This window comes from Protomyctophum bolini (assembly GCF_963924005.1).
Source record: "Protomyctophum bolini genome assembly, chromosome: 22".
NCBI classification, from domain to species: Eukaryota; Metazoa; Chordata; class Actinopteri; order Myctophiformes; family Myctophidae; genus Protomyctophum; species Protomyctophum bolini.
This window is the reverse complement of record NC_137883.1, coordinates 36,143,118-36,159,231: the sequence shown is the minus strand read 5'-3', so window position 1 is coordinate 36,159,231 and position 16,114 is coordinate 36,143,118. Positions and strand designations below refer to the sequence as shown.

At 43.9% G+C, this 16,114-nt stretch overlaps 1 protein-coding gene across 3 annotated transcripts in view; it reads right to left on the bottom strand.

The window, feature by feature from the left end:
- The window catches only part of LOC308310339 (endoplasmic reticulum aminopeptidase 1-like), a 30,424-nt gene extending 16,561 nt beyond the window's left edge, over window positions 1–13,863 (bottom strand). For 2 of the 3 annotated variants that reach the window (XM_080756653.1, XM_080756655.1), the window contains exons 1-6: window positions 13,610–13,863; window positions 11,774–12,014; window positions 8,130–8,470; window positions 5,051–5,189; window positions 4,408–4,542; window positions 1,616–1,736 (exon numbers count right to left, since the gene is read on the bottom strand). In XM_080756653.1, the coding sequence (XP_080612779.1) occupies window positions 1,616–1,736; window positions 4,408–4,542; window positions 5,051–5,189; window positions 8,130–8,470; window positions 11,774–11,992 (955 nt within the window). In that variant the 5' untranslated portion in view covers window positions 11,993–12,014; window positions 13,610–13,863. Of the gene's footprint in view, window positions 1–1,615; window positions 1,737–4,407; window positions 4,543–5,050; window positions 5,190–8,129; window positions 8,471–11,773; window positions 12,015–13,585 lie in introns of all 3 variants that reach the window. The other variant, XM_080756654.1, reaches the window with a different exon arrangement.
- Window positions 13,864–16,114: the final 2,251 nt, after the last annotated feature.

Below are 16,114 nucleotides of genomic sequence, written 5' to 3'. Positions count from 1 at the left end.
GAGATCAGATTCATACGAGGTTTCCACTGGACACACACTGGTCTGATTAACCCATTCTGACCTGAGATCAGATTCTAAAAATGTCAGTCGTTCCTTAGATTTTTCAAAAATAGCAGATCCACAAGCTCGTAGCGCGCCACTCGGTGGCGCGCTATGAGCTTGTAGATCTGCTATTTTTCAATAGCTAAAGCATGACATGATGCTAACACCAAAATGGGTTCCCGGTCAGAATGGGTCAAGCATTGTGTTATACTATAGCTATTGGGAAAAAAGATAGCAGATCTACAAGCTCGTAGATCTGCTGATTTTGAAAAGTCGTGAAAATGTGGCACAAGTCTTTGAAAATATGCTTTCACACACAGAGAACGTTTTTTAACTCAAACCTTTGCTTCTGCTTTCATTTTCATCCCACGATTTTTTCAGCCCATTTTTTTTCCACCCAGTGTCTAATGTAATCCTGGTCGCTACACTTCCTCTGCCAACCTGGGGGGAGAGCAACGGACTGACCTCATGCTTCCTTCAATGCGTGAGGAGTCCCAAAACGCTTCTTATCACCTGACAGAGGGGGGGGGGGGGGGGGGGGGGAGTTTCCCCGGCCGGACGTAGTGTATAAATACCTTGTTTAGTTTTCTGGAAATACCTCATGTTTCTATGTCAGTGGTTCTATGGAAATACCTCATGTTTCTATGAAAATACATCATGTTTCTATGTCAGTGGTTCTATGGAAATACCTCATGTTTCTATGAAAATACCTCATGTTTCTATGTCAGTGGTTCTATGGAAATACCTCATGTTTCTATGTCAGTGGTTCTATGGAAATACCTCATGTTTCTATGGCAGTGGTTCTATTAAAATACCTCATGTTTCTATGTCAGTGGTTCTCACAGGGTTAAAACCTCATGTTTCTATATCAGTGGTTCTCACAGGGTTAAAACCTCATGTTTCTATATCAGTGGTTCTCACAGGGTTAAAACCTCATGTTTCTATATCAGTGGTTCTCACAGGGTTAAAACCTCATGTTTCTATATCAGTGGTTCTCACAGGGTTAAACCCTATGTTTCTATATCAGTGGTTCTCACAGGGTTAAAACCTCATGTTTCTATATCAGTGGTTCTCACAGGGTTAAAACCTCATGTTTCTATGTCAGTGGTTCTCACAGGGTTAAAACCTCATGTTTCTATGTCAGTGGTTCTCACAGGGTTAAAACCTCATGTTTCTATGTCAGTGGTTCTCACAGGGTTAAAACCTCATGTTTCTATGTCAGTGGTTCTCACAGGGTTAAAACCTCATGTTTCTATGTCAGTGGTTCTCAACTGACAGAAGCAAAGATTTGAGTTAAAAAACGTTCGCTCTGTAATAATATACTGTATATTCCAAAGATTTGCGCCACATTATCACGATTAAAAGTTCATAGCGCGACACTAGGTGCCGCGATATGAGCTTGTAGATCTTAATACCTTGTTTAGGCAGAGGATAAGATAAAGGATATTAATATATTAATACCTTGTTTAGGCAGAGGATAAGGGATATTAATACCTTGTTTAGGCAGAGGATAAGGTATATTAATACCTTGTTTAGGCAGAGGATAAGATAAAGGATATTAATATATTAATACCTTGTTTAGGCAGAGGATAAGGGATATCGAAGTATTCATCGTAGAAGTCCAGGAGCTTGACGGCAGCATCGAGAGCGAAGGCCGTCTGGTCGATCTTCTCTGGTACCGAGTAGACGGATATCTGACCACAACACAACACAGAGATGTGACCACAACACAACAGAGATGTGACCACAACACAACACAGAGATGTGACCACAACACAACACAGAGATGTGACCACAACACAACACAGGGATGTGACCACAACACAACACAGGGATGTGACCACAACACAACACAGAGATGTGACCACAACACAACACAGGGATGTGACCACAACACAACACAGGGATATCTGACCACAACAAAACACAGAGATGTGACCACAACACAACACAGAGATGTGACCACAACACAACACAGAGATGTGACCAATTTACAATTTACAATTTAGGCATTTAGCAGACGCTCTTAATCCAGAGCGACTTACATTAAGCAAGAACAAAAGCATGGGAATACATCACATAAAAACATTCATCATGAAACATGCGTAAGCTAAGAAAGTAACAGTGGAATATCTATATAATGAAATTTATACGTATAAACTTTACATATATACTACTATGCTATACATATGTACTATGGCGTGCTATGACTATATACAATGCAATTCTAGTGCTGTCTACATAACATGCTATAAGTCTGTTTCAAATGCTATCTAAGTCTACAGAAGTGCTATCTAGGGTAGAGTAAGTGCTATGGGCCATGATGGAGTCTGAAAAGGTGGGTTTTCAGACTACGGCGGAAGATTGGGAGTGATGCTGCAGTTCTGACTGCCATGGGAAGTGCATTCCACAGTTTTGGAGCCAGAAGGGAGAAGAGTTTGGGACGTGTGGAGCGTTGTCCCGGCGTTTTTAGTGAGGGTACTTCCAGCTTCCCTGCCACAACACAACACAGAGATGTGACCACAACACAACACAGGGATGTGACCACAACACAACACAGGGATGTGACCACAACACAACACAGGGATGTGACCACAACACAACACAGGGATGTGACCACAACACAACACAGGGATGTGACCACAACACAACACAGGGATGTGACCACAACACAACACAGAGATGTGACCACAACACAACACAGAGATGTGACCACAACACAACACAGGGATGTGACCACAACACAACACAGGGATGTGACCACAACACAACACAGGGATGTGACCACAACACAACACAGGGATGTGACCACAACACAACACAGGGATGTGACCACAACACAACACAGGGATGTGACCACAACACAACACAGAGATGTGACCACAACACAACACAGAGATGTGACCACAACACAACACAGAGATGTGACCACAACACAACACAGAGATATCTGACCACAACACAACACATAGATATCTGACCACAACACAACACAGAGATGTGACCACAACACAACACAGAGATGTGACCACAACACAACACAGAGATGTGACCACAACACAGAGATGTGACCACAACACAACACAGAGATGTGACCACAACACAACACAGAGATGTGACCACAACACAACACAGAGATGTGACCACAACACAACACAGAGATATCTGACCACAACACAACACAGAGATGTGACCACAACACAACACAGAGATGTGACCACAACACAACACAGAGATGTGACCACAACACAACACAGAGATGTGACCACAACACAACACAGGGATGTGACCACAACACAACACAGGGATGTGACCACAACACAACACAGGGATGTGACCACAACACAACACAGGGATGTGACCACAACACAACACAGAGATATCTGACCACAACACAACACAGAGATATCTGACCACAACACAACACAGAGATGTGACCACAACACAACACAGAGATATCTGACCACAACACAACACAGAGATGTGACCACAACACAACACAGAGATGTGACCACAACACAACACAGAGATGTGACCACAACACAACACAGAGATGTGACCACAACACAACACAGAGATGTGACCACAACACAACACAGGGATGTGACCACAACACAACACAGAGATGTGACCACAACACAACACAGGGATGTGACCACAACACAACACAGGGATGTGACCACAACACAACACAGAGATATCTGACCACAACACAACACAGAGATATCTGACCACAACACAACACAGAGATGTGACCACAACACAACACAGAGATATCTGACCACAACACAACACAGAGATGTGACCACAACACAACACAGAGATGTGACCACAACACAACACAGAGATGTGACCACAACACAACACAGAGATGTGACCACAACACAACACAGAGATGTGACCACAACACAACACAGGGATGTGACCACAACACAACACAGGGATGTGACCACAACACAACACAGAGATGTGACCACAACACAACACAGAGATAGCCGATCTACAAACTCACAACGCGTCGCAACGCAACGCGTTGTGGGCTTGTAGATCGGCTATTTTCAGCCAAAAAAAGATTCATTACGACGGCATCAAGGCCCGCCAAAATACATTTTAGTCGACTAAATCAACTGTAAGACTAAAGTCTTATGACATTTAGTCGACTAAAACATTCCAGGTGACTAAAATGTGACTAAAACTAAATGAAAACTATTCAAGAGACTAAAATAATGACTACTACAACTAATTACAACTAACTACAACTAATTTGCTGCCAAAAACAACACCGGTGGGTGGTCCTACCTTGACCTTTGACCCCATGGTGGGTGGTCCTACCTTGACCTTTGACCCCATGGCGGGTGGTCCTACCTTGACCCCATGGCGGGTGGTCTTGCTGACGGACAGGAAGTCGGATATGATGAAGGCCACCAGGTAGGTGCTCATCGCCACACTGGTGTCGAAGAAATCCTCCAGCAGGCCACCAGGGAGCGCCACAGTCTTAACCTGCGAAGGGGGGGGGGGGGGGGGGGGGGGCCCAAGAGGTCAAGAGGTCGTTAGTTCTGGGCAGGCGAAGGAGGCGAAGGAGGAGGGACTGCAGGCGCTGGGCCCTAGTGGTAGGAGGAGGGACTGCAGGGCCCTAGTGGTAGGAGGAGGGACTGCAGGGCCCTAGTGGTAGGAGGAGGGACTGCAGGGCCCTAGTGGTAGGAGGAGGGACTGCAGGGCCCTAGTGGTAGGAGGAGGGACTGCAGGCGCTGGGCCCAGAGAGATGTGTTTAATCTCTCCCCCCCAGAAGCAAAGATTTGAGTTAAAAACGTTCACTCTGAAAGAATATATATATATTCAAAGATTTGCACTACATTTTCACGATTAAAAAAAAATAGCAGACCTGCAAGCTCACAGCGCGGCACTCGGTGCCGCGCTGTGAGCTTGTAGAACTGCTATTTTTCAATAGCTAAAGTATAACATAATGCTAAAATGCTAAAACCCCAAAAAGGGGTGAATAAATACGAACCTTGGGCATGTTGGACAGGGCGATGTGTCGCGGCTCTCGGACGATCCGGACGGTGAAGTTGGCTTTGAACGCTGGCTCGTCAAAGCAGGGGAAGGCAGCGCGCGCGCTGGTGGGCTCGAACTGAGTGGAGGCCAGGAACCTGCATTTATAAATAATAACCAGTAAGATGCGCAAACGCGGGAAGCGAACGCAGCTGAGACCCTGCAGATCATGTCTGTCTGTCTGTCTGTCTGTCTGTGTGTCTGTCCCGCTGTTACTGTATATGTGGACCTGGCCCCTTTTGTGCCCATATATGGAGCTGAGTGGACCTGGCCCCTTTTGTGCCCATATATGGAGCTGAGTGATTGCTGATGCAACACACTCCATATTTGGATAGCGGGACAGACAGACAGACAGACACACAGACACACAGACAGACATGATCTGCTAGGTCTCATAGTAAGTGCTCACTGCGTTCGCAATAATAATAATTAAAGGACCACTTCACCACTTTTCAACCTATCTTCATATAATAGGTCCTCACTAATAACCATGGGAAAAAAATGGTGCAATTCTTTTCTACTCGGTCTGTGTCTCATAGGAGGGAGAGCTTTCTAGTCCTGAAAAGTTGCGACGCAAAAAATGGAAGCCATCGTTCTCACGATAATGAAAATCTATTTTTGTAAAAAAATGTAAAAAAAATAATTATGCCTAATGATGATGTCACTGGAAGACGGTTTCTAAACTGCCCACAGCCCTCCTATGAGACACAGACAGTGTAGAAAAAAATCGTGACATTTTTTTCATGATTATTAGTGAGGACCTATTATAATATGAAGATACTATAGGTTGAAAAGTGATTTTTTTATTATTTTCTTTTACAATTTTACTTCTTAGCAAAATATCAGGCAGCAAGTATTGAAAGAGAATTGAATGAGTTAAAACACCAAAAGGGTTTCCCTTCCAGAATGGTTATTTGAATAGAGACGGCCGGCCTGAGGAAACCAAAAACGCGCTGGTCCGTTGACTATCATGGCGCAGCGTTCATGTTATCGGGCCGATGACGCGTGGACGAATGTTTGATACGTGAACGCACGCAATGATAGTCAACGGACCAGCGCGTTCATGTGTTTGGGGCCAATCCATCCCAGAATGCACTCTGTTCCTAGCCGGAAGGAGGAGTGAAGTCGCCTCATGTGCTTTTGAGCAACTTAATGCAAGTGGATGGATGTTTAATCTGGTGCCCTCTCTATTAAAACAGACTCACTACCCTGACATCAGATGGCTATTATAATCCCTGCGATATTATATTATTTAGTGGACTAAATGGACTGCACGCCTTTATTTCAAGTAATTAGTAGGATTGATTTTAAAATTATTTTACTTGTCTATAAAGCTCTCAATGGTCTCGCACCTTCCTACCTACTTGCCTGCCTAAATATGTCCCAAACCGCCCCCTAAGGTCTTCCTCTGCCGGCCTGCTCGCTTTGCCAAAAAAATGGCAACTAAAAAATACGGGGAAGCAGCTTTTTGCTTCTACGGGCCGACGGCATGGAACAAGCTCCCACCGTACCTTCGACAGGCAGCCTCTGTAGACATTTTTAAAGCTCAGCTCAAGACCCTTCTACAACATTGCTTTTAATTGATTTTTTTATTTTTTATTTTTGTTACTGCTTGTTCTTAATGTTGTTGCCTTGCTTTTCTTTTATTCTCCATTTTTCTGTAAAGCACTTTGAGCTGCATTTCATGTCATGAAAGGTGCTATACAAATAAAGTTTTATTATTATTATAATACCAAGCATACAGCTTGCCTATTTGCAATTGTAGGCTATAGGCATAAGGGGCTTAATCATTCACCATTTAAATAAGTGCTTTGACAGTTCAGATAAAAGCGAGATCATTTTAGGGGGTCGGGAGGACGGGACCGCGGCGTGCGTCGCCAACACATACCTACCAGCACACATGCAAGCGTCAAGCCTTCATCCATATGTTTATGATTCGTTCATTAATGATCAAATCACTCCATAAACGTCGATTATGACTGCCTTGACGACGTGGTAGCCTATCTCTCATGCAGACATCACTCACTCACTCACTTGCCGTGCACTGCGCACGAATGGGTCAAATTAATATAGGCCAGCCTACAAACGTATTCCATTCATGGCGATGCGATGTGTCATGTTACGTAGCCTTGAGGTGTGTGTGTGCGTGCGTGCGTGGACATGACAGCAAAGCAAGCGAGGTGAGAGGGAAACGGACAGGGCAGGCCTACAGCTTTATTTAATTCATGCAGGTGTTCGTTCTTTATATATTTAAGATACACCAGTTGAATGGGCTTGCAAGTTGCGTGTGCGACTGTGCGTGCATGCGTCTGTGTGTGTGTGTGTGTGTGTGTGTGTGTGTGTGTGTGTGTGTGTGTGTGAGAGAGAGAGAGGGGGGTTAGGGGGGCAAGGCACGGGGGAAACCTTTTTTTCCCTGTAACCATGGTAACTCCAGGTCATATTGCAGTGTCGCAAAAACGAGGGCGAGGCTTGATTTCATAGGGCGTGCCAGATAGATTTCAGCCGTCACATTTATTAACGTCGGAACGAAATTAAGGAATCAGGATCAGCTGTTTGCGATCACTTTATAAATGCCGTGGTGACTTGGTTGTACTACGAAACCTGCACTCCAATTTTGGGGGCAGATTTTACACTCAATTTATAAATGACTAAAACTGAAATAGAAATGTGCTGCCCAAAACAACACCCCTCTCCGCCCTGAGCGGTGCGGTATCTGTGCTACCTACCTCTCTCCGCCCTGAGCGGTGCGGTATCTGTGCTACCTACCTCTCTCCGCCCTGAGCGGTGCGGTATCTGCTACCTACCTCTCTTCGCCCTGAGCGGTGCGGTATCTCCTACCTACCTCTCTTCGCCCTGAGCGGTGCGGTATCTGTGCTACCTACCTCTCTTCGCCCTGCGCGGTGCGGTATCTGCTACCTACCTCTCTTCGCCCTGAGCGGTGCGGTATCTCCTACCTACCTCTCTTCGCCCTGAGCGGTGCGGTATCTGTGCTACCTACCTCTCTTCGCCCTGAGCGGTGCGGTATCTGTGCTACCTACCTCTCTTCGCCCTGCGCGGTGCGGTAGCTGCTACGGTAGAAACCGTGGAAGCTTCGCGACAGGTTGGCGGAGAAGCCGATCTCCAGGCGGTAGGCCCGGCCCGCGCTCAGCAGCGGCCGCCGCTCCTCCTCCTCCTCCTCCTTCTCCTCCTCCTCCGACTCCGACGGCGCCACCACTAGCGCCACCTGCTGGAGGCCCCGGTGCTCCAGGACCCTCAGGGGGCGTGGCGGCGGCGTGGTGGGGGGCGTGGCCGCGGCGCCTGGCTCCGCCCCCCAGAGCAGCGCCTCGCCGAACCTCATGTCGTGGGCGTGAAGGACCAGGAGGTCTGTGTCCTCGTGGGCCTGGGGGACAATAAGGACAATAAGGACCAGGTGGACAATAAGGACAATAATCATGTTTCTATGTCAGTGGTTCTCACAGGGTTAAACCTCATGTTTCTATGTCAGTGGTTCTCACAGGGTTAAAACCTCATGTTTCTATGTCAGTGGTTCTCACAGGGTTAAACCTCATGTTTCTATGTCAGTGGTTCTCACAGGGTTAAAACCTCATGTTTCTATGTCAGTGGTTCTCACAGGGTTAAACCCTATGTTTCTATGTCAGTGGTTCTCACAGGGTTAAACCCTATGTTTCTATGTCAGTGGTTCTCACAGGGTTAAAACCTCATGTTTCTATGTCAGTGGTTCTCACAGGGTTAAAACCTCATGTTTCTATGTCAGTGGTTCTCACAGGGTTAAAACCTCATGTTTCTATGTCAGTGGTTCTCACAGGGTTAAAACCTCATGTTTCTATGTCAGTGGTTCTCACAGGGTTAAAACCCCATGCAATTTGCCTGCTGACCGCCATCTGAAAATATGTAGTTCCAGGGACCCCTCCAAGAAGCAAAGACTTTAGTTAAAAACGCTCGCTCTGAAAGAATATACATTCAAAGATTTGCAACACATTTTCATGATTTAACAACAAAACAAAATGCAGATCTACAAGCTCATAGCGCGGCACCGAGTGCCACACTACGAGCTTGTAGATCTGCTATTTTTCAATAGCTAAAGTAGAACATAATGCTTAAAACACCAAAAGGGGTGGTGTAAATGTCAATGTGGCTAAACTTGACGGAGGACAAACGCTAGTTTGAAACTAGTTTTTCAAGCTAGTTCGAAACGCTGAGGAGAGGAAGGCCTGCGTGCCGAAGCACGTTCGTTTCTCTAGGTGGACTGATTGTGTTTTCATGAAATAAATGAACTCAAACCTTTTCCCCCACATGAAAGCAGGGAATCATAGCTTCAAATTGACATATTGGTTGTTCAGTTTGACCCACCACTTTTGGAGAGTAGAGTAATGTCTGGCAGAGAAACAGTGAGTTGAGAAAACAGGCTTGAAAGGTTCACTTCTGTGGTCTCTAACATTACACCTAGCTACATGTTTAAGCATTTATTTCATATTTACATGTCTTCTGTGGTCTCTAACATTACACCTAGCTACATGTTTAAGCATTTATGTCATATTTACATGTCTTCTGTGGTCTCTAGCATTACACCTATAGCTACATGTTTAAGCATTTATTTCATATTTACATGTCTTCTGTGGTCTCTAGCATTACACCTATAGCTACATGTTTAAGCATTTATGTCATATTTACATGTCTTCTGTGGTCTCTAACATTACACCTAGCTACATGTTTAAGCATTTATTTCATATTTACAGGTCTTCTGTGGATTCTAACATTACACCTAGCTACATGTTTAAGCATTTATTTCATATTTACAGGTCTTCTGTGGATTCTAACATTACACCTAGCTACATGTTTAAGCATTTATTTCATATTTACATGTCTTCTGTGGTCTCTAACATTACACCTATAGCTACATGTTTAAGCATTTATTTCATATTTACATGTCTTCTGTGGTCTCTAACATTACACCTAGCTACATGTTTAAGCATTTATGTCATATTTACATGTCTTCTGTGGTCTCTAACATTACACCTAGCTACATGTTTAAGCATTTATTTCATATTTACATGTCTTCTGTGGTCTCTAACATTACACCTATAGCTACATGTTTAAGCATTTATTTCATATTTACATGTCTTCTGTGGTCTCTAGCATTACACCTATAGCTACATGTTTAAGCATTTATTTCATATTTACATGTCTTCTGTGGTCTCTAACATTACACCTAGCTACATGTTTAAGCATTTATTTCATATTTACATGTCTTCTGTGGTCTCTAACATTACACCTATAGCTACATGTTTAAGCATTTATGTCATATTTACATGTCTTCTGTGGTCTCTAGCATTACACCTATAGCTACATGTTTAAGCATTTATTTCATATTTACATGTCTTCTGTGGTCTCTAACATTACACCTAGCTACATGTTTAAGCATTTATTTCATATTTACATGTCTTCTGTGGTCTCTAACATTACACCTATAGCTACATGTTTAAGCATTTATGTCATATTTACATGTCTTCTGTGGTCTCTAACATTACACCTATAGCTACATGTTTAAGCATTTATTTCATATTTACATGTCTTCTGTGGTCTCTAGCATTACACCTATAGCTACATGTTTAAGCATTTATTTCATATTTACATGTAGATTTCAGACACTTATTTCAGACATGCTCTAGTAGTATGTGAAGAGTCTGCCGGTGCTATTAACTCATTTTGGATAATAAAAAGAAAATAGTTTTTCTCCTCGCGCGATTCTATATACAAGAGTACAAGTATATTATACTTCATACTATAATATGTGACCAGATTTGACTGAGAGCCTGCCATCAGTCAAATCTGGTCACATAATTATAGTATAATGAAGTATATTATAATTTTGCATCTTTGTGACAGGCCTAGCCTAATTTTGGAATTATTAAATATTTCCCCTTATTACGATTATGAGAAAAACAAGCGGTGATCGGAAAAACATGTCTTCTAAATCAATCATCAGACAGTTTTCTGAAATACCTCATGTTTCTATATCTATATCAGTGGTTCTCAATATTTCATGTCAAGGACCCCAAAGATTATATGTAATTGGCCGCCGACCCCCCAAATGTGTTATTCCAGGAACCCTCAGATTGGAGTTAAAAACGCTCTGAAAGAATATATATTCAAAGATCTGCGCGACACTTTCACGAACAGCAGACCTACAAGCTCGTAGCGCGGCACTCTGTGTCGCGCTATGAGCTTGTAGATCTGCCGTTTTTCTTTTAATACATTTTTTATCCCACGATTTTGTAACCCATTTTTCACCCCTGTGCCAATCATCTACTGTGATCCTGGGCTCTACACACCCTCCGCCAACCCGGGGAGAGCAACGGACTTAACTCATGCTCCCTTCATGCCTGAGTGTCCAAGTTGCTCCTTTACACCTGACAGGGGGGGGAGTTTCCCTGGTTGGACGTAGCGCCTGGAATGAACACGTTATTCCAACCAGTTCCTTTCCCCTCCATCAGGCGCCCCGGCTGGCCAGGGGGAGGCAGTTTAGAGACCAGGATTACTGCATGTTTTTGTGAGGGTACCTACCCTATCTGCTATTTTTCAATAGCTAAAGCATAACATAAAACACCAAAAGGGATTCCCACCCCGAATGGGTTGAGACGGACAGACGGACGGACGGACGGCCGGACGGGTGGACTCTGACCTGCAGGTGAATGGTCACCACTCCACTGAACTCCATGGTGGTCAGGTTGGGCGCAATGCGGAGGTGGTAGTGGCGCGGAGACACGGCTGTGGGCAGCCTGGTGCGGGCCCAGGGGAACGGGGTCGGGTCGGCCACCAGGGGGGGCAGCTGAGCCCCCGACGCCCCCCAACGGGCGCACGCCGCCAGCATCACCGCCAGGACACCCGAAGAAGAGAGCATGGCTTCTTCTTCTTCTTCACAGCTGCAGGAGCAAGAGTACAATTACATTTCAATTACAATTAAATGGTAAATGGTGCATTTATATAGCGCCTTTATCCAAGGCGCTTTACATAGATTGTGCATTACATTCACCCATTCATACACACATTCATACACCGATTGCAGCCATGCAAGGCACCAACCAGCACATCGGGAGCAATCTGGGGTTCAGAGTCTTTGCCCAAGGACGGACACCCTAACCCTAACCCTAACCCTAAGGACATGTAGACAGGAGGAGGAGGAGCCGGGATTCGAACCGCCGACCCATGGATCATTGGACGACCCGCTCTACCTCCTGAGCCACAGTCGCCCAATTACAATGTTGGCATTCATCAAAGGCTCTTAACCCATTTAGACCTGAGGTTCGATTCTATTAATGTCTTCTAAATCCTGACAGTGTTCAGAAAACCCCTATGTTTCCTTCTCAAACATTTTCATGTTTACATATCATTTTCACCAAAATGATAATGTAAATGATATGTAAATGATATGTAAATGATATGTAAATGGCCGCCGACCCCCATCTGAAAATATGTTGTTCCAGCCAGGGACCCCCCAGAAGCAAAGATTTGAGTTAAAAACATTCGCTCTGAAAGAATATATATTCAAAGATTTGTGCCACATTTTCACAATTGTTCACAAACTAGCACTCGGTGCCGCGCTACGAGCTTGTAGATCTGCTATTTTTCAATAACATCATGCTTAAAACACCACCACACTCACGGGTTTATGTCAATATAACCACATCAGTTGGCAAGAAATAATTTATGTTCAAAGCTCCTTGTGACTGGAACAATCTACCTGTCCATATTCGTTCAAACATCTTTTCATTTGTTTAAAACTGTGCTGTCCTCTCATCTGGAGACTACCTGTTCATGTTTTCACTAATCATCACTGTAGCAGATCTATGATGCAATGAATGATGCATGTGTTATGTCTACGTTATGTCCATGTTATATGAAATGTTGTCTTGTTGCAGTTTTTGTTTTGTTGTTTTTTTTGTTTTGTTGTTTGTTTCTTGTTTATCTAGGAATTGTATTGTTTTGTCTTGTTTTGTTTTGTTTTTCGAGAATAGACTTTTACCCAATTAAGCGTTACACTTGTTTACAACAGGGTCCACATTGTTCAATTCATCAAAACATTTAGAGACATACAAATAGACATTTCTATGTAGTTAAAGAACAGAACAGGAATTCATCTATAGGAAGCAAAAAGGGAAAAGATACATAGGCTATATACAGTGAGGGGAAAAGGGGGGGGATTCAGATTTTACAGAGGCCAGTTTCTAATTGCAGCCGTCCGTAGGTGCCCTTTGAGAGCGGTTTTGAAGGAGTCAAGGGATTCACATGTCTTAATGCTTTGTTTCGGTGAGTATAGTTACGTCGTTTTGTTTATTTGCTGGGATTTGAAAACCCGCGCACGGGAGTGAGAATAACACCAGAGGGCTGCGGAAGGGACTTCCACAGGGCGTCGGAGAGAGACTCGCTGTAAGCCCTGGACCAGGGCTAACACGCAGACAGACGTTTCTACTTACCGACAGGCAGACAGACAGACAGACAGACGGACGTTTCTACTTACCGACAGACAGTGAAACAGGGAAACTCAAAGTGAAACAACGCTGGAACTACAACACCACCACGAATGCATCCTGGGAAATGGTGTCGCTCGCAGCAGCTGATGATCTCCAAGCCCACCGCAGCCAGGTGTGTGTGTGTGTGTGTGTGTGTGTGTGTGTGTGTGTGTGTGTGTGTGTGACTGTGTGTTGTTCAGTGCGTCAGTTAGTTAGTTTGTTGAACAAAATGTTCAACAACAACATGTGGCAGCCACGCACCGCACCGCTGCGTCGCGTCATTAATATGAGTCCCACCCATAGAGTATTAAAGGTCCCACCACAGTTCTAGGATAGACCCGCCTTGCCATGCGTCTGATTGGCTAAAAAACACTGTCAACTGGCCAACCACAGCGGGGCTCTTGGCCCACAACGGAAGTGGACTGTTCCCTTTACATGCTGCCTTCTGCCGACAGATGGCGCCATTGACTCGCTTGTGTTTATTACTCCAGTCAATTCAATTCAAATGAGCTGTAGTTAGTTTATTTGGTCTTGTTTCTAAAGTGTAGTTGTTTATTTGGTCTTGTTTCTAAAGTGTAGTTGTTTATTTGGTCTTGTTTCTAAAGTGTAGTTGTTTATTTGGTCTTGTTTCTAAAGTGTAGTTGTTTATTTGGTCTTGTTTCTAAAGTGTAGTTGTTTATTTGGTCTTGTTTATAAAGTGTAGTTGTTTATTTAGTCTTGTTTCTAAAGTGTGGTTGTTTATTTGGTCTTGTTTCTAAAGTGTAGTTGTTTATTTGGTCTTGTTTCTAAAGTGTAGTTGTTTATTTGGTCTTGTTTCTAAAGTGTAGTTGTTTATTTGGTCTTGTTTCTAAAGTGTAGTTGTTTATTTAGTCTTGTTTCTAAAGTGTGGTTGTTTATTTAGTCTTGTTTCTAAAGTGTAGTTGTTTATTTGGTCTTGTTTCTAAAGTGTAGTTGTTTATTTGGTCTTGTTTCTAAAGTGTAGTTGTTTATTTAGTCTTGTTTCTAAAGTGTAGTTGTTTATTTAGTCTTGTTTCTAAAGTGTGGTTGTTTATTTGGTCTTGTTTCTAAAGTGTAGTTGTTTATTTGGTCTTGTTTCCAAAGTGTCTTTTCAAGTCTGCAATTAAGTCCAACAATCATTCATTCAATATCTCCTGTCTCGATGGTACACAACTGCATAGAGTTGAACAATTCAAATATCTTGGTCTCTGGCTCGACTCAAATCTATCGTTTAAATGTCATATAGATAACATAGTCCGGAAATTCAACTTCAGCACTGGCCGGTGTTCTATACCGCAACAGAAACTGTTTTACTTTTACAGTAAGAAATAAACTAGTTCAACAACTCATACTACCAACTCTTGATTATGCAGATGTAGTTTATCAGACTGCCCCTAAAACAAACCTTCCCTTGAATTCAGTATACAACCGTTTATTCAGATTTGTCCTTGACCGTCCATATTTGACCCACCAGAGTAATTTCCTGGAGGGAAAGTACCAATTTAAAAACAGTCTTATTACTTAAAATTCAGTCTGGTCTTCGTGGTAAGAAATGGTCAATGGACCCATAACGGACACCCGGGTATAAATGCAATATTTTATTAACAAGAAAATAATGAATATTTACAGATATATGGCATCTGACATATATTTTGTGAATTGCGGACCAACTTGAAAACGAGATGGTTCATCTCAAGGGATTGGTCCTAATAAAGAAATTTCAGACAGTCCCCCTGAGTGCCTCCCCAGTGTCCCCCTGAGTGCCTCCCCAGTGCCTCCCCAGTGTCCCCCTGAGTGCCTCCCCAGTGACTCCCCAGTGTCTCCCCAGTGCCTGCCCAGTGTCCCCCCCAGTGTCTCCAATAGCAATACAAGAGCAATAATACAAATTAATCTTAACTTATTAATTAATGATTTAATCAAATTAATTAATTAATCAAAATGTTCGACGCAAGAAGGCCTGCGCCCAGCACCATGCCAAAGCTTTTTTCCTGCAGGAAACACTGCTTGTGGTTGTAAATATATTGTTATCTGTGTTGCGAGGATGAGGGGGTACCTGGAAAAAGATCTACCCCAAAAGGGGTACCTGGTCCAAAAAAGTTTGGGAACCCCTGCCCTAGGGTAGGTACCCTCACATGTTCTCCCCGTGTCCCCTAGGGTAGGTACCCTCACATGTTCTCCCCGTGTCCCCTAGGGTAGGTACCCTCACATGTTCTCCCCGTGTCCCCTAGGGTAGGTACCCTCACAACAAACATGCAGTAATCCTGGCCTCTAAACTGCCTCCCCCTGGCCAGTTCCTTTCCCCTCCTGATGTAGGGGAAAGGAACTGGTTGGAATAACGTGTTCCTTCCAGGCGCTACGTCCAACCAGGGAAACTCCCCCCTGTCAGGTGTAAAGTGGAACTTGGACACTCAGGCATGAAGGAAGCATGAGTTCAAGTCCGTTGCTCTCCCCTTGTCCCCCATATATGGGGACTAGGTTGGCGGAGGGTGTGTAGAGCCCAGCATCACATTAGATAA